The sequence below is a fragment of the Melopsittacus undulatus genome, chromosome 4 (genome assembly GCF_012275295.1).
Source record: "Melopsittacus undulatus isolate bMelUnd1 chromosome 4, bMelUnd1.mat.Z, whole genome shotgun sequence".
NCBI lineage: Eukaryota > Metazoa > Chordata > Aves > Psittaciformes > Psittaculidae > Melopsittacus > Melopsittacus undulatus.
The window spans coordinates 108711529-108730664 of NC_047530.1; the positions used below are offsets into that span (position 1 = coordinate 108711529).

General features: G+C 45.1%; 1 protein-coding gene across 1 annotated transcript in view; it reads left to right on the forward strand.

The window, feature by feature from the left end:
• LHPP (phospholysine phosphohistidine inorganic pyrophosphate phosphatase) overlaps positions 1-19136 on the forward strand; it is a 71040-nt gene that overhangs the window by 462 nt on the left and 51442 nt on the right. Inside the window, exons 2-5 of the mRNA XM_034062085.1 lie at positions 10502-10689; positions 11353-11506; positions 15280-15343; positions 16459-16551. Of these exons, the coding sequence (XP_033917976.1) occupies positions 10502-10689; positions 11353-11506; positions 15280-15343; positions 16459-16551 (499 nt within the window). The remainder of the gene's footprint in view (positions 1-10501; positions 10690-11352; positions 11507-15279; positions 15344-16458; positions 16552-19136) is intronic.

Consider the following 19136-nt stretch of genomic DNA (forward strand, 5'->3'; position numbering starts at 1 on the left):
AGACAGCTCATCCCCTGCTTGAGTGTCTGTTTAGTCATCATGGCACATGTAGCAGGAGCTGGTGGTGCACAGGTCTGGCCTGCTCCCCTGCTGATCAGTTCTAATGTACTGCCCGCACTGGTGTGGTGCTGCTGTCAGGTAATGAACTTTGCTCCAGGCCAGGTTGGACACAGGGGCTTGGAGCAGCTGCTCCAGTGGAAGGGGTCCCTGCCCATGGCAGGGGTTGGAGCTGGATGAGCTTTAAGGTCCCTTCCAACACAAACCAGTCTGGGGTTATATGGTTCTGTGAAGTTAGGTGGGACTTTCTGCAGAGACCTGACACCCCAGCAGACATGGAGAGCTTCAGTGCTGCCGTTAATGATTGCTCAGCTTCCAAGTGACTCGGAAGTATTGTCATGGCAAGTTACTCTCTAGTGCCCACAGGCAGTGAACTCTTTCACTTTTAGCTGGGTAATGAAGTCCAGTTAACACAAGGGAAGTAACCATTGCTAAAGAGCAGTGGTTTCACTTAATGAAGTTAACTGACTGTAACTGACTGGGTTGGCTTGCTGGTGTCAGCAGCAGGAGGAGCAGGATGGGGCCAGAGGAGAGCAATGGCCGCAGGGCTGCCGCTCTTTAAAGAGAGGTATTGATTTATGGGTCTACTCTGCTGGAGGAGGGAGGTCGCAGGTTTCTGGCAGAGCCTTTGGCTCTCTGTGGTGTGTCACTAACCTGGTGCAGAGCATCCAGATCTGCTTCTGGTGGGGAGTGCTGCTGTGTGTACCCCGTTTGAAAGGTACATGTCTAAATGCTGAACCCCTGTGAATTGCTGATTGCTTTCTTGGTGAGCATCTCTGTGGCTTCTGTCTTCTGGGGCCACCCACCATGGACACACCTGTGGCAAGTGCTTTGGCAAGCAGGGAAATACACAGCAAGAAATACGGAAATCACTGAAATTAATAGAATGAGTTTAGCTAATTAAATTAATAGAATGAGTTTAGCTAAATACTTGCCTTCATGTTGGTGGAGCCACCATGGAAGAGGCAGAATGGGGGAAGATCGAATGTACAGATGATGTACATTAGTGTAGGATGAGCCTGATGAGAAGCTCACCATGACCTGACTTCAGTGTGCGCTTGAGCCCAGAACCCCGTGTGCTGAGCGTGAGCAGCAACTCAGAGGGGGGATCCTGCCCCTCTGTTGTGCAATGTGAGACCCCCCCTGCAGCCCTGATCCAGCTCTGGGGCAGCAGCACAAGAGGGAGGTGACTCCTGTCTTCTATAGGACAGTGTTGAATGCTTTGTGCAAGTGCAGGTAGATGTTGCTCTGCCCCTTGTCAGCCTGTTTGCTGGCTGCAGAGGGACAGGCACTGCCAGGATTAAACTTCCCTGGCTTTCCTGCTTGTCCAGCTCAAATCCTCCTGGTGATGTTGCTTCTGCTGAGGCTGATGAAGGTGGATTGTTGGTGAAAAAGAGTGTTCTGCTCTCCACCTTGCAGAGGAGCACATCTTCCCACCTTCCTTTGAGGCACTTTGTGCTGGGACATGGTATATGCCAAGTGTAGCTGGGCCCTCTAGGCATGACCAACACAAACATAAGTAACAACTTCATAATAACTGCTGAAGGTCATTCCTGTAAAAACCATGACATACTCCACAATAGCTGAACCACCTTTGCCATATTGTTGTTTTTTTCTATGAGCTTTTTAAACTTTATTTTATGCTATGTTGCAGGCAGGTATTAAGTAACTTATGTCTGCATTTGCTGATAACCTCCTGTGTGGAGGCAACATTAACTGCAACTTATCTTACAGCAGTATTAGAAATACAGTGTTGAAACAGCAGTAAAACTGTGGCCTTGGGCTAAATGTAAGATATTCTGGGCTTTTTCTTGAAGTCCTGGGAATGTGGCATTCATATAAGTGGTTCAGTATAACCAGTTTCCTTGGGTAGAGTTAAGCAGCTGTATTTATCTGCCTCTTAGTTTGGTTATGGTTCCAGCTCACACCATTTAAAATCGTTATTGACTCATTATCCTATTGCTTGGTGGTCATTAATTGTTGTGTCTGTGTCACAGATGGATTCAAGCTAAAAGCATCTCTTCTTTTAATGAATTCATGTCAATTACGAAGTCATAATTGCAAATAGCTGGGACCTTTAGAACTAGTTCAGATTGACGTGATCTTTTGTTAAGAGATGTCTAAAATCCTTCAGTGCACATGTATAGGACTCTTAAGTACTGTTTTGATCATTCATATTGCAGCTATGGACTCATAATATGACAGCTGACCTGTTCTTTTCATCTTGTTCTTGCTACATCATCTCCCACACCATTACAGCAATTAACTCAGTGTAAGAACGTGTGGTACACAGCAGTGAAGGTGATAAGTAAGCACTTCGATTTGCACTGAAGCCATTTCCACTTCTGAACACTATACTTGCAGTGTTTTCCTTGTTTCCAGCCAGATTCTGCAGTTATTGGGGTTCGTATTTGAGAGTAGCAATGTGATTTCTGCCAGCAGAATTTGGCCAGTTGAATGCTTATGATGCCTGCAGGGGGTGGTTCTCTCTTGTTTGGTTGGTTTTAGCAGCAGGACAGTCAGATGGAGCAGAAAAGTGACCAAAGGAGCTGATAGACACCAAAATATCCTGACCAAGATGAGATCGGTAACACACTCCCCAGTGCTGTAGAGACCTTCCTGAGGAAAGCATCAGGAGTCGCTATCAAAGTTGATACAACTTGTGATGAAACATACAGTGGGAAAGCTTTGTTTATCGCTCACATATCTGCATCACTCATCAATCTAAGTGCAAAATGTCTTAAGGTTCACTCTGCACTGACAGGGAATTGGTAAATCAGAGACCAAAAGGATGAACCGCTGAGTATTTGTTGCACAGAGCAGACCATCTGTGCTCAAGTAATGATAAAGTGAATCCAGATCCTTTGTAACTCATCCAGACTATGGCAAACAGGCACCCATGTGCTTAAGGGCACTGGCACCCCTAGTTTGACCCAGAAGCCATGGTGCCAGGAATGTTATTAAACCCACCAGGGACTGTTAACTTTAGGTGGGGATATTGGAGTGCTGGATGACTGGAAAATCCAAGAGCAGCTTGGTAAGATAATTTGGCTCTTTAAAACTTCTAAACCCATAATGTTTCTTGCTTGTTTAATTTACTCTGGCATATGTTTTAATGAAGTTAAATAAAACACAGAGTTAAATAAATCCTATCTCTGAGTATGTGCAGTTAGCTGGCAAGATACCATGGAGCAGACTGGAAAGCCCATGGACAAGATCAGAAAGCCCATCGGTGACTTAAAGGCTTCTTCTGGAGTCAGCCTTAACAGGGCCTCTGCATGTGCTGTTATTGTCTTAACTGATTTACACAGCATTGACACGAGGTGAGCTATTCACTTCTTAGCTTACAAATAGCAGGGAGCTGGTCTCTTACAAGACAGAAGGTGGTTAAACACCCATAAAAGATGTCAAGGCTCTGCTCTGTTATTTGCATTTACAACTGTGTGCTGATAGTGTTCCCATTAGCATATCCATATGAAAAGCACACAGGAGCTGGACATTTACAACATCCTGTTGTTTGGCCAATATAGTGCATCTGTTAGCACAACTTACTACAGGCTCCTTTAAAAGAGCAACGGAAATCTGGGGAGCAGGGAGGCTGGGGAGCAGCTGGACAGTCCTGTTGAAGTAGGATACCTGGAGAGTCTAACAAGGGGTGGGTTGGGAGGAGGACAAGCGGAACTGGAACTGTAAAGCAATTCAGCATGCAGGGGTTTGCCTGGGACAGTTGGGAGGTTACAAAGAGCCCTCTGGAAGTGTGTGTGTGACAAGGAGTAGGGAATCTTTGTTGTCACAGAAGATAAATGAAGCGTGGCTTAGCACAGTGTGTGCAGATGTTCAAAGTTTCAAGGCTTGCTGTGCCTCCAGGACATGCAATAGCACAGGAGTTGTTCCTCCTAGAAAGAAGCTTTGAAATAAACCCATACAAACTCCTGTGCAAATATCCATTTATTTGTCTTTGCACTTAACTCTTTGCCCTTTCTAGCCATGGATCCCAAAGAAAGGTAGTGTCACTTGCCCTTTGTGAAGCAGCAGACACAGAAAGGTGAAGCTGTCTGTCATGCAGAACCAGAAGATCTAGGAGTTGATCCTCAGTGGGTGCAGTTATCACAGCTTCATTCCAGTCTGTAACATTAACTGTGGCCTCAGTTTTCAGTGGCCCTTCCTAACCCATGTTTGTGTTCCTAATCAGCAGTGGTCATTAATTCCTTAAAAAGATCTCTGTCCCTGAAGTTGTGGGGACTCCAAGTGCTGTCTACACAAATTGCATGAGTAAGTGCTTATGCTTTTGGAATTTAATCATCATTAGGGTCTTGAGCTACACAATTATGTGCTGTACAAATATTGACCAGCAAAGGATAATAGAAAATATTACAGTGATAGGTACTGCCTACCTACCTAAGTGCTTGTTTGTCCACTACCTTGTGTAAACACTGATTAATCCCTCAAGTGGATGAGCAGCACTCTGCCTCGTTCTGTGCTTTAGAACTTGAGGCTTGTCTCCGTTTACCACTGCAGTAGTAATTTTTTCCCCTCATCTTTCATGTTTGCTGAGCTCAGCCTGGGCTCTTAGAACTGAGCCTGATTCTTTGCATATCAGTAAAGATCTTTGCAGCGGCATCACCATTCAGATTCAGTGCTGTCTTGGTAAGTGATGTTCCCAGATCAAAATCACACTAAGTTTCTTGGGATGCAGCTTGGTCTTTAAGCTATTGCGATGAAATATGCGGTGCTTCCTGAAGTAGATAAGCAGAGCACACAAGAGTGAATTCTTTCCTATAACAGAGGTGAAAATGAAACCTTTTGGCAATTTATTTTCTGAGAAACAGAATGATTTACTTACAAATGGATGCTGTTTGTGTACAAAGTAAGAATTCATCTGTGGCAAAGAGAACTTGGTGTTGTCTGAAATTTGAATGGAATAAAAAAAGCAAGAGGCAAAAAACTCCAACTGCTTTTAGCACAGAATGAAAGCCCTTGCAATATGAGTCATTATACTGCAAACAGGCATATTCCAGACCTGTTCATCTGAACTGAATCCCCAAAGTTCATGCTTTATTCTTGACAGCTCCAAAGTGGAGTTACCAAGTATTTAACATCCCCCTGAGTTTACTTGTGTTACAAAATACACCCGTATGTTTGAATCTACTCAGTGCTGTGTTGCTGTGATGGAACACAGCCAGGCACTGCAAGGTGAGCTGAGAAGCTCTGATTCAGTTCCTGCAGCCTGGTTAAAGCCTGGAACTACTAGGAGTAGTATTTTAAGCTAAAGTGGTAACCTGCAGCAATTAGATGCATCTTGTTACTGAATAGCACAGACCAGAAGGGTTTTCCTTCTGCTTTGTGCTTCCTTCCTGCAGATCCACTTCAAAAGCATATATTTATTAAACAAGTCATTCTCAATTTCACCCTTGTGGCATATAGTCTACAAATCTGTAGGCAAATCTGTTGATCATCCTTCTGCAGGTGGAATGTGATTTATGGTACTAGGTGGTTTGTTCAGTAATCCTGGTATCCAGTATTTGGTGATCAGAGAGAGGCAGCCTGTGTAGGGAATCCAGAACAAGCTCTGGTAGGTTTGATGTACAACTTCCAGTGTTAATTTTGACCTCTGCAAAATTGCAAATGATTGAAATACCTGAATAAAGCTTCCTGTGAACTACAGTTCAGTGATTTTCCAGGTTATGCTGTTAACCAGTGTCTCAAAGTGATGTTTCCAGAGTCTTTAGTTTTATAACAGTGCCATTTCTTATGTCACCCTTGCCCACCCTTAAATAACTTTGGCCTCTTTCCTTGTGACTCCTTCCTTTGTGCCTATTTTCATGTTTGTTCATGCCTTCACTCACGTTCAAAGGCACTTCTATACCTAGAAAAGGGTTAGCCATGTGGGTCTGGAAGTAGTGCTTGTGAGATAGCAGATGTAGAGATGAGTTTCAGACACAGGAATCTAAGGGGGAGTGGGGGCAAAAAGTGCTGTACATAAGGATTTCTCAGGCCAGCCTTCCTATATGGAGAAGAAAGCCAGGCCACCAGAGAGCAGGAATGACAATGAGCTTGGCTGTACTCGGATATCAGCAAATGGAGACAACAGATCAGGGCACAAAAGGACTATCAGGGATGCCCCAGCAAGATTTAAGTGCTTTGGACCTACTGTGAGGCTGGCAGGCATCAGAGGAATGGAAAGGTTTTGTTTCCTGCCCCTCCCTGCCCATCTGTACAGGACTATCAGCTTCCTCCTTTCCATGTTAGGAAAAACCTTTCCTGTAGAAGCCAGCAACCAAAGATGGGAATTCTGAAGTTTACCCTTATACCCTGTCCTCAGTTGCTTCTGCTACGTGCAGGACAACGTGAATTCCACAAGGACTGATGCCATCCAGCCTAGATTCCAGAGCCGTTTCTCTTCTTGTTGGTGTCTTAACCTTTCCATCATCTAAAAAGAGCAGGTTTTGTGTTTTACGTGCCCAGAGGCTGCCCGTACAGGTTGGCAAGGGCAGCTGGTGAAGTCTGCACAAGGTCAGCCGGGATGTCTAATAATTGTCTTACCACTTTACCTGTTATGGAACAATAATGAGAGTTTTTCATTATTTTCGGGTGAGTGAGCCTGGCAGATGCTGACAGGCAGCAGATGTGTAAAGTTCGAGGTGATTTGTAAGGGACCGGCTCATCTGACGCATGGTAATTGCATTGTGGGACATTGTCACTCAGCGTCGTGTCCCGCACCAGCGCAGCGAGGTAAAGGTCAGTTCAAAGAGCTGCTGTAGCATGAGGGGCAGCCCGGGGCTGGCATGAAAAGCTTCATCTCCATCTCTCTCCTATACCTGTGCTCACAGCATGCCTTGAGCCGGTGGGTGCCCTAGTTCATAGAATCATGGAATGGTTTGGGTTGGAAAGGACCTTAAGATCATCCACTTGCAGCCCCCTTGCTGCAGGCAGGGACACCTCACACTAAACCATAGCACCCGAGGCTCTGGCCAACCTGGCCTTGAACACTGCCAGGGATGGAGCATTTACTCTGGGCACCCTGTGCCAGCACCTCAGCACCCTCACAGGGATCTAACCTGAACTTCCCCTGTTTCAGTCTGAGCCCATCACCCCTTGTCCTGTCACTGCAGTCCCTGACAAAGAGTCCTTCTCCAGCATCCTTGAAAGTTTTAGAGTTAGGGATTGTGAGTGGTTGTTTTGGTCTACAGTGAGTTTAAACCTCTCCTTTGGGAAGCCTTAGGGAAAGTCTCCTTACCCACCTGTTGCTTACACTGGTGTTTATCTGTCTGCTTAGGATTTGGGGCTTGGAAGTTGCTTTTGTGACTTGTTCATAGAGTCATACAATCCCAGACTGGTTTGTGTTCGAAGGGAACTTAAAGCTCATCCAGCTCCAACCCCTGCCACAGGCAGGGACCCCTTCCACTGGAGCAGCTGCTCCAAGCCCCTGTGTCCAACCTGGCACTAGGATTGGTATGAGCAGCCCTGTTGGAAACAGAGAGGGTTTGTCTGATGGTGAACCTGTTGATGGCCCCAGATGAGGAGCAAGAGATGTCTTCAGGGTGTCCACATCACCTGGACCACCCAGAGTCCCTGCACACAGAGCGTGGTGCTGCCTGTCCATGTGCTCAGCTTGCTCTCTAATCAGGATTGATTTCTGGTGCTTCTGGAGGTTCAGTGGGATCTTTATCAGGCTGTGATGTGTGGAAGCCCTGATTGACTGGGTTTCCTGGGTGTGCCTGCGCTTCTGTGATACACATGCTGATAAACCTGTGACACCCTGGAGATCTTGATAAAATGTGTGTTGCGTATTTCATCTGCTGTTTCCTCTTTCTTCTGTGCTTGCTGGTATCTAATCCCCTGCTCTTTATCTTACAGGATATCATACTATAGATTTTGTCCTTTATTATTCTCCTAAAAGCCCCACACTTACCAACACTAGAAACTGCAGTAGCTCTGCATGTGTTTCTTGAAGTATGAACCCTGGGTTAGCTCAGTAGCTCAAGGTTTGCTGTTAAGCTGGTCAGTTTATGAGCAGTGCCGCCATGGAGTATAAACTCTGTGTACCAGGTATCCTGTCTCTTTTGGACAGAGACCTTCAAACCATCTTTAGTTTCCCATAAAATCCCAGCCTGGTTTGTGTCAGAAGGGATCTTAAAGCTCCTCCAGCTCCAACCCCTGCCACGGGCAGGGACCCCTTCCACTGGAGCAGCTGCTCCAAGCCCCTGTGTCCAACCTGGCCTTGAGCACTGCCAGGGATGGGGCAGCCACAGCTTCTCTGGGCACCCTGTGCCAGCGCCTCAGCACCCTCACAGGGAACAGCTTCTGCCTAAGAGCTCAGCTCAGTCTCCCCTGTTCTGGCAGGTTCAAGCCATTCCCCTTGGCCTGTCCCTACAGGCCCTTGTCCCAAGCCCCTCTCCAGGTTTCCTGCAGCCCCTTTAGGCACTGGAGCTGCTCTCAGGTCTCCCCTTCAGGAGCCTTCTCTTGTCCAGGCTGCCCCAGCCCAGCTCTCTCAGCCTGGCTCCAGAGCAGAGCTGCTCCAGCCCTCGCAGCAGCTCCATGGCCTCCTCTGCACTCGCTCCAACAGCTCCAGGTCCCTCTTGTGCTGCTGCCCCTGAGCTGGATCAGGGCTGCAGGGGGGGGTTATCCCCAGAGCCTGACCATGCAAACTGAGGGTGAGTTCTGCTGTAAACACAAGAGGAACCAGTATGTCCCCCATGTAGAGTTGTTGAAAGCTCCCCCTAATATTTAATCCCTTACTCAATAGTGGGTTGCTGATGTAGGTAGAGATGCAGGCTCTGCTCATGGTCTCCATGCTGAGCATCAAGGGATAGGTTTGGTCCAGGATGTGTGTAATTGTGCACGTACCAGTCAGTGTGACTGCACTTTGGCAGAGAACTGGCAGATATTAGACATAAAACTTTGAAGGAAAAGGTGGCTTTTCAATGCATCATTTTTTGGTAGAAATAAATCTTGTCTGGAGTTCTTGATGGTTTTTCCTTTGTTTAGTGTTCCAGGATCTCTTGGAGGCTCCTCTCCATGTTCCTCCAGAGGACTCCCATTTGCTGACCAGCTTAGCTTAATTGTCAGTAGACCTTACCTTATCCTAAGCATTTCCTGAGCTCATCTGTTGAGGGAGTAATTGCAGGTGGCCGCAGAGGCACGAAACAGTCCAGGATGTATCCACACTGCTTCTGCTTTCCAAAGTGTAACTGGTTTTCATCTGAATACTGAGAAGAGATTTAAGTCTGTGGTATAGGAAAACTGAGTCTTTGCTTTCACTGGGCTGAGCTGTGAGGCTGTTTGGGCAAGGCAGTGGTTAGTGCTCTTCCTGCATTCATTCCAATGACCTTTAGGAAGAGAAAGAGTAGCTTCTCATTCAGTAAGTGTCTGCTTCAGGGCAGGTATGCATCATGGGGTTTTTCTCCTAAGAGCATGCGGGTAGGCTTTGTATTTAGAAGAAGACTTCTTTAACCATGGCACACTCTACAATAGTTATGTATCCAAATCCCGCTGCTTTGCTTTCTAACTCCAGCCGAAACTGGGTTTGGAATACCAGATGTGGAATACTGTCATCCCACTGTCGCACCGATTGCTCACTGTTCTGAGAAGGTCACATCATCATTCATTAACAATAATTATTCCCTGCGTACCCCTTGCACTTCTTCACTCAATTGCTTCATTAACTTGTGAGTGAATCTCACATTCACCGCTCCCATCGATGAAGATATATTTATAATGTACAAGTGGATGCTATTAGTTACAATATATTAACTGCCTAATTTAAAAGAGAAAAGCTATCTTTATGAAGGGCAATTAACCACTAAGTGTAATTGATAATTCACATACCTCTGATTAGGAAAGACAAATAATAAGAAAGAAATGGATCACCAGTGTTATTGGAGAAGACACTGGCACGTGGTTCTAACAAGCAGAAGGGGCTCTCTGGGTCAGGACTGGGGTTCTGAGGATCCTTTGATGGAGAGCTCATCATCGATGTGTTACCTCGAAGTGGGTTTGGTGTTTGCATCAAGCAACTGGGATTGTGTTCCCAGGAAAAGGAGCACAGTGTGTTTTGGTGTCTTGGGAAGCAGTGCAGGGGCTTTCCTAATAGAAAAGTCCTTCTTCATCCTAACATAAAGAAAAGTAATATTTGACAAGGGGTAGTGGGTTCAGACTTAAACAGCAGAGGTTTAGATTGGATATAAGGAAGAAATTCTTTACTGTTAGGGTGGTGAGGCACTGGAATGGGTTGCCCAGGGAGGTTGTGAATGCTCCATCCCTGGCAGTGTTCAAGGCCAGGTTGGATGAAGCCGCAGGGTGGTTGGAACTGGATGATCTTAAGGTCCTTTCCAACCCTAACTATTCTATGATTCTATGATTGTAATTACCCAAGTTAGGAGTGGGGCAGCAGAACTGATGCTCTGTGTGTAGTTAACCCTTCTCTGCTCTCTTTACTCCACAGGATCAAAGCATCTGGTCTGAAGCTGCAGTTCTGCACTAATGAAACCCAGGCAACTCGGGAGAAGTTTGTGAAGAAGCTCCAGGGCCTGGGCTTTGACATCTCCGTGCCTGAAGTCACTGCCCCAGCACCAGCAGCCTGCCGCATCTTGAAGGAGCGTGGCCTAAGGCCACACTTGCTTGTGCACAATGGTGGGACAACGCTGCGGCAGATGCTGGGACATGGGGGGGGTATCAGAGAGATGTGGGTCTTTGTGACAGAGCAGTGAGTTCCCATAGCTCGTGTGGGGAAGAGCTCCCAGGTGCTATTTTCCTACAGGGAAAAGCTTCTTCCTTAGTCATGAGAATGTGGAATATAACTCAGTGGTCTGGTTGGGATCTCCATTGTGGCAGTGATAGAGTTGTGTTGGGGGGCAGCAAGTGCTCAGAGGAGTCTGCTGCTTAACCACAGTGACTATGAGATAGGTGAGGTCGCTGTTACCATGACAGAGGTTTTAAGTTTAAAGTGTTTCCTGCCATAGAGTGTGGGTATGGAGAAAAGGGATGGATCCTGCTCTCACTGGTACATGTTTTTATTTGACTACCCATGTTTGCCTTGGGTCTGCTGAGACATGGGTGGCAGGAGCTGAAGTAAGGGTAGGAAATGGTTCATTTTGCTCTTTGTTATAGGGCAGGTGAATAGCAGGAACCAGTCAGGAATAAAGGGGTCTGAAGAACACCTGATTAAGATGTGGGTTTACTCATCTTTTCAAAGCATTGTGTCATGGATGAAGTGAAACACAAATCTGAGGGGAAGCGGTCAGTTCCAATGGGATCTGAAGTAGGGATTTGTGGTTTATTTTTTCCGTCCTTTAGATCTTGTTCCTGAATTTGCTGAGCTTGATAAAGCAAACCCAAACTGTGTGGTTATCGGAGATGCAGCAGAGAACTTCACCTATGCAAACCTTAATGAAGCTTTCCGAGTTCTCATTGGGATGGAGAAGCCTGTTTTGATCGCCCTTGGAAGAGGGTGAGTTAAGCATCATTTCTTCCTCACGTCTCTACAGCTTTTAATTCCTGCCTGGTGTGTTTGTCGTTAATGGAGACCGGATAATGGTGTGGGCATTCATGGTACCAACTTCTAAAGCAGTTATCTATGTGTCTGGACTGGGAGGCTGATCTGCTCAGGTATCTGTCACTGAACAGTCCCCAGTGGGTAACTCAATCAATTTACCTGTCCCAAGTCACCTGTGGTCTTTCTAGGGTTGTAAGAGAAAACTGAGGTGATCACACTGGGATAGAAGGTGCTATGGATGCTTGCTTGCCATGAGCCACAGTTCAGCCCTGTGCTGATGCTTTCTGGACACTGGAAGGTACTGAACTTGCCATGCCAAATCCTCCAGTTGACTCTGAAGATATTCACCAGTAGGGTCTGTGCTGCTGCAGCACTGGGTGAGCAGCTCTTGAATATCAGCTCTCAGTGGTCTTTCTGTAGACAGTGCAGGGTAAGCACTTGTGTGGATGTGTTTCATGGACTCCTCGAGGGTGAGGGATGTAGGTGTTCTAAGGAGGAATTATAGCAGCTTTTAGAGAAACTGGAGATGTTCTGGTGTATGAGCACAGCAAATGACAGCTTCCACCCCTTTAAGGTGAGTGTTTAAGAGTGAGCTAGACCTGGATGAAACAATCCACATGCTTGCAGGCGGCAGTGGAGGTGTTAAATAGAGTCATAGATGCTAGGTTGGAAGGGACCTCAAGGATCATCTGCTCCAACATTTAAATAGCTGTAGTTTGTAAGCCACCAAGAAAAGGACTTTTCTTGCCTTAAGAGCAAGTCTAAGAGCGTCTTAAAATACCCCATAGAAATCGTGCAGAGTTTGGATTTTGATGTGTGCAACCCCCAAGTGAATGAGGTCAGTAGGATTACAGGCACTGCTTATCTTGTCTTTGCCCCTGCAAGATCTCAGAATGAGAACTGTTGGCTGAACTGCTGCCTGTAGCCATGTGTTGCTGTCTGAACTGAAAATAAATGAGTTTGATAGTGACAGAAACCCAAAGCTGACAAGAAAATCCAACAAGTCATACATGGATAAAGTGTTGTTGATGTAGATTTGGGATACAGTTTAATCTTCCAGCATCCAGAAGTTACGAATTGTGAGGAGGAGCAGGTGGTCCAAAATTGCTCTGTTTCAGCCAGGTTTGTTCTTCCAGGTTCAAATCCTGCCCATGTTTGTAGTGGTTGAGATGTGATGCTGGTTGTGGCTAACAGCCTGTGTGCCCTAAATGACATCCTGCTCTTTGGGTGGTGCTTAAAGATGCTATCTCTGAAAGCTGGTGTTAACATCTCTGCAGGTTTATTCATATGTATGAATGTGCCAGACATAAGGGAGCACTTTCATGCTGGTGGCTTGAGAATTGCTGTATGTGAGGAACAAGATGCCAGGAGAGTTTTTATTTGCTAATATAGAAACCCTACCAATGTGTGAAAGCAGCTGCAATGCACAAACTCCACCCAAACTATGTTGGAGATGGGGGTAGATGTTCCTCTGGCCATGAGTAAAGTGTGGTGGCCATGAAGACCTCCAGAGAGCCCAAGGATATAGCAACAGGACAAGGGGAAATGGGTTCAGACTGAAACAGGGGAAGTTTAGATTGGATCTAAGGAAGAAATTCTTTACTGTGAGGGTGGTGAGGCACTGGAATGGGTTGCCCAGGGAGGTTGTGAATGCTCCATCCCTGGCAGTGTTCAAGGCCAGGTTGGACAGAGCCTTGGTTGCCATGGTTTAGTGTGAAGTGTCCCTGCCCATGGCAGGGGGGTTGGAACTGGATGATCTTAAGGTCCTTTCCAACCCAAACCATTCTATGATTCTATGTTATACAAGAGAAATGGCTGGGCTGGTGGGTATAGCAAAGACCTGCAAACACAACTGTGCTTTTGATGTGATAGATGAACTGCTTTGACAGTTTGAGTATCAAAAGGCATGCTTAGTTATTCTCTGAACATTAACGGCACATTTTGAGCTCCTGCTTCCACATGCAGGGAAAATCCAGTCAGGGAATTTGAATGTTCTCCTAAAAACAATTCAGTTTACTGGGACTTTAACAGGAGGCTATCAATGCCAGCACTGGATAGTGACAAATCCCAATGGCTTTGAAGGAGTTATTCTTACCTATTGTGCAATGTATGGGCTTAAAAACACTGTACCTGTTTTGTTTGAGGAAACTGTAGTGACAGCTTGGTTTCAGTGCTTCAATAGACTGCAGTGCGTGTGAAACCCCTTCTTGGTTTGTGGGTTATTGATCTGGATGGGTAGAACTTCCTAGAGAGGAGTGCGGCCTTGATGCTCATGCTCTGATCCTACAGCATGGGCAAAAAACCCTTACTGTTTCTCAGTTAAGAGAATGAGGAAAAGATGTTGAGCCAACAGCAGAATGGTTAATGTATGTAAAATAACCACAGTTTGTGTTATGAAACAAATCTTTAGGATTTGCAATGTGTTCAATGCAAAAATGCCTTTGTACCCAGTGCATGTAACGGTATACTTTTAGCTGGTCATTCATTGAGGTAGGCAGCTCTAAAAACAGTCCCTGTTACTTGTTTGAAATGTTAGTTTTCATTTCTAAACACAGATTTGTGGATATTCTGAGCTCATCTTTTGCCATGAACATTTATTTTATTTAGATATTGATCATTTTATTTAAATATTGATAATTTTATTTAAATATTGATCATTTAGGTAATGTGAACATGAGTTCTGCATGAGTTACCCTGGTTAGGTAAGTTCTCTGATGTGAAGAAAGGTGACTATAACTTTGTAACTTGGATGAACAGTTCACCTAAAGAGAGAAGCCTCATTGATGTAAAGGGCCATATGCAAAACCCAGCCACAAACCAGCTTCATTTTTAAGGGGCAGAATCAGTGTAATTGGATGGACCTTAACAAGGTGCCTTCCTTGGGCAAGTCCATTCATTTTGGTTCAAGTCTGAGTTCATTCCATAGCAAACAAAAGTGTCGGGGCCACTGAAGCAGAATGCCCTCCTCCTGAAAACGGAGTGATTTACATTTAGCATCTGTTTTGGGCTGAGAGTGGGAATTGGCTTTGTAATTCCTTCTGTCATGGCACTGTCAGAAAATTAAGCTGTTTACGCTGGACTGTAGAAGGTTAATGGCTGTTCTAGCAAAGGTCAAGTGGCCATTTGAAAGGGAGGCAGTGCTGAATAATCGAAAATGGCAGAAAGATAAGGCATCGGATCTGAACTGACTGCTCATCCTGCCTGTTTCCCTGTCATATAGAAACCTGTCTTTACTCTGATCAGGAAAGCTCGGAAGATCTGCATTAATGTGAGTGGCTATTCCAGAAAAGTGCTATAAAGATACTAATTTTATGAGCTCTGTGGCAATAGGAATGTTTTTAGGAGGGACAGATTTAACTTGGAGGGCTTTCTTAGTCCCTCATGTGGAAGACTGGTGACAAGCAATGATCAGCTCCTTTGAATGACAGAATGAATCCTGGAGTGGTTTGATATGACTTAGTTGAAATCCCTTTGAACCAGTGGAGTCATGTCCCGGGTGCCAGATGGGCATCTGGTCTGAGATCTTTTCTCCAAGCATTGCACATTACTGAGCCTGTCCTTTAACTTAATTCCTGGTGTTAAATTAAGGCTCCAGAGTTTCTGATTACTTGACTTTTTGTAGCAGCCATATGGACATCTATATAGGCACAGAAATCATAAAATGTGGGGTTTTGTATTTAACTGCCAACCTTTTCATTTCATTGGAACTTTATCACTTTCATTTCCAGACGCTACTATAAAGAAACCGATGGTCTGAAACTTGATGTTGGAGCATATATGAAGGCATTAGAGGTATTTTATAGCTTGAATTATGCTTACTTGCACACCTTGTTAAAAGAGTAACTGGGACAAATATGGGTCATCTTCTGTAATTACTCACCTTGGTAGAGAAAAGGTTCCACTCATTTGCTGCATTCGAAAGACTGGTGGATTCTAAAGGTGGATTCATTTGTTCTCTGGCTTTGTTCAGGGGTTTTTACATTTTACTTTAAAATGTGAACTCTTACCATGTGGTGGTGCCTTTATATGAAGTGAGGCCCTTGAAGGAAGGAGTCAGGAAAGAAAAGCATGGAATATAATCTGCAAGGTATGCTGAAGGTCCATTTTATGTTTGGTGTAGTGTTAACACAGCCTTTGCCCTTAACAGTTGAGAGCAAAAGGCCCTTATTCAGCAAGATACTTAAGGGCAAACCTGGTTTTAAGCCTGATTAAGTCTGTGCAGAAGTGGAACCCAATAGCTAAGCCAATTGGAGAGAAGGAGAGAGTCATTACTCTCCCTTTTATAGGCTTGCAGAGAGATGTAAAATAATACACGGTGAATGCAGAGAATAAAGCAAAGTAGGGTACTGGACAAGCACAGAGGATAGTGGAGATAATGTATGCTTGCAGCACATTCATTTGTACCTCTGAGTTTGGAGGTTTTGCCTCCCAGGTAAGTTTAGGTTTATAATGGTCTGGGGACAAGGTAAAAATGCCTTTTCCAGCCTAGTACTGATACTTCTTTGCAGGAAACTAACCTCAAATCTGGCTGATCACTTGAATCATTAATAATAGGCTGGGGGGTTGAAGAAACTGTCTACAATCTTTTAAGGCCCTCCAGCACTTTTGATCCTTTCATATAAAGGATACTTGATGTTTCTTTAAGAGTGATGCTCTTAAAAAATGGGAGCTACTGGAACCGAGTCACACTTGTGTTATCCCATTTCTCTGATACTCACCTTCACCCATTGTATTATTGAAGGGCAAAATCAATAATCACATACTTTATATACTTTGGGGGTTGGGACTAGATGATCTTAAGGTCCTTTCCAACCCTAACTATTCTATACAATTGACTGGAGTTATGGGGTTGAAAATTGCTTTTCTGACCAGCACGTTTTGTGTGTGTCCCTCTCCTTTTTCTCTAGTATGCTTGTGATGTTGAAGCTGAGGTGGTGGGGAAACCAGCAAAACCATTTTTTGAGTCAGCCTTAGCAGCAATGGGAGTTCCCCCCCAGCAGGTGAGTTCCTGATGCTCTGACCCCTGGCTGTGCCATACAGGTGTGCTCACTGATGCATTTTCTGTGGTTTGCTGGCTGTCACGTAAAGTTATCCAAGAAGTTGAAGGGAATGTGGTCAGTGTGTTACACGTGGTGCAGAGAAATATTAATACATGGGCTCTCCCTATGAACGACTCCAAAAAACATATGGAAAAGAGAAGTGTTTGAAAAATGCTTCAGAGGGAAAAAAACCCCAAACATGTTTGCCCATTCTGTTAGATAATATGAAGTAGACAAAAGGGAACTGGTAGCCAAGAGGGTAAATGCTAGGAGGTGGGGACATGTTGCAGAACTGTCCTGTTTGTGCTTCCTACCCTCCTGAAAGGCATGCCATGAGTTTCTTTGCTTTGAGGGTTCTTTTTCCTGCCTGCTATTCCCCTTTTCATTCCCTCTGTCTGTCTCTCTTTGCTCTGACTTGTGCCCTCCATCCCTCTACCCAGTTTAGACTCTTGTATCCCTTCTCTACTGTGGCTTCTCCTACTTGTACTCATGTTGCACTTTCTTACTCACCTTCCTCCCAAGCCGTTAGTAAAGAACATGCACTTCTGTTGTGAAATTCCTGTATTTGGAGACTAAATAAAACAATCCAGAAGGGTAAAAGTTAGTTTTCCCAAGGAATTATGGAAGATGTTGATGACAGGTGCTGCTATGCGTGGTATTCCTTTCGTAACTAGAGGCTGCAGTGTGGTGGATTTGCAGCCAAAATATTGCTTATTCCCTTTGATGTCACACTGACTATCTAAAAGAGAATGGTAGAAGTAAAATGCTTTCTAATTTAGGTGAATGGGAAGCACTGACTGACTCAAAACCTCTTGCTATGTTAATGGATTCATTCAGTGTGTGATGCTTCCTGCTGGATTAGTACAGACTGTTTTCCCCCCATCCTTGTAGCTATGCCCAGATCCTCTTTATTGATTTGTTATGTCACACAGGACATGAGGATGAGTATGAGATGACTGCCAGGCAGCAATGAATTACAACACAATAATTCCATCAGGGGGTTTTGGTGACATTATAAACAACCAGAGTGAAGTTTGGGTGGCTTCTAGGTGCCTAGAGCCTGGAGATGAAATTATGGCCCTGTAATTCAGTATGTGCTTGGGTTTTACTTTATTACAGAGAGGGGAGATGGAAAAGACCTGATAGGCCATATAATCCATCTCCTTTGTGCAGGAGTATTCCCTGCTCCAGGTTATTAATGTTTTGTCCAGTTTGCAGTGAACCAGATGGCTGGGCTTCTGTCAGGACCTTAGGGGCAGTGTTCACAGCGGAGTAGGTCTTATGGGCCCTTTTAAACTGCATCTCCTCCTTTCTAGTTTTACTCCAGGTAACAACCACAATAACTGCTTGGCATCCTGGATATCTTCTCCCTCTGATTATCTCCAGACTTGTTCCCATTCCAGCAGTTGTCTCTTACTAAACCATGTGTTTAGCTCCCAAGGCTTCCCTTGGAATTTGGTCCCTCTGCACCCTGGTCCCCTGCAATGAGCCCTTGTTTGTCAGCATCTTCCCAGGAACAAGAGAGCTCAGCCTGAACATAATATCCCGGGTACAGGCACAGCAACTGTTCAGTCCATTCATGCAGCCAACAAACCAAGGAATGCATTTCAGACACAGATTGACACTTGGATAAGTAGTAGATGGAAAAAAGAACAAAGGAAAAAAAGCCCCACAGAGCTCAGCCCTTGGCTACTCTTTGTGTAAATCAGATGCACGAAGGTTTGTGTTTGCTTCCTGCTTGTACCAGAAATATATACACAAGTAGGAAGGAAGCTGTAGCTGCCCCATCCCTGGCAGTGTTCAAGGCCAGGTTGGACACAGGGGCTTGGAGCAGCTGCTCCAGTGGAAGGTGTCCGTGCCTGTGGCAGGGGTTGGAGCTGGATGAGCTTTAAGGTCCCTTCCAACCCAAACCAGCATAGGACTCTATGTTATTTTTGAGTTCTCTGTCCTTGTGACCCTGCATAGCAGCATTCCCTTTGCCATAGGCAGGACGGTGCTGTTGTCCTCACACACTGTTACACCAGGGCCATGTCAGCGCATGGCTCCAAGGGAGAGCATCATTACAGTGATGTGGCAGGGCATTATAACTCCTGTCTCAAAAACTTTGCTCCAGGAAACAGATTTGATTGAATGCATCAAAACTGGCAAAACCAGTCCCATAGGGTGAGCTTCAGTGAGTGGTTGCCATCGACTGCAGGAAGATTTGGTTTGGGTACAGAAAAGCAGTAAAAGCCCTTAGCAGAGATTATTTGTTCATTCTCTGCTGTTTGCCATAGGGCTACTGGTAACTAACTTTGTATTTTGACAGATTTCTCTTTTCCTATATAGTTTCTAGTGTTAAATGCCATCAGTTTGTTGTTGTAATGCAGCTAGTCTGTAAGTGTGATATTTTGTATTCAGAGAGATTGGAGATGAAGGCAGTGTGTGCCCAACCAGAAGCAGCACAGCAGACACCACTACCTAATGGCACCAGTCACTCCATGCTTGCCTATGGGAAAAATAGGAGTTAAAACCTGGATCAAGCTGCACAGGTGTAGGAGGAGCAA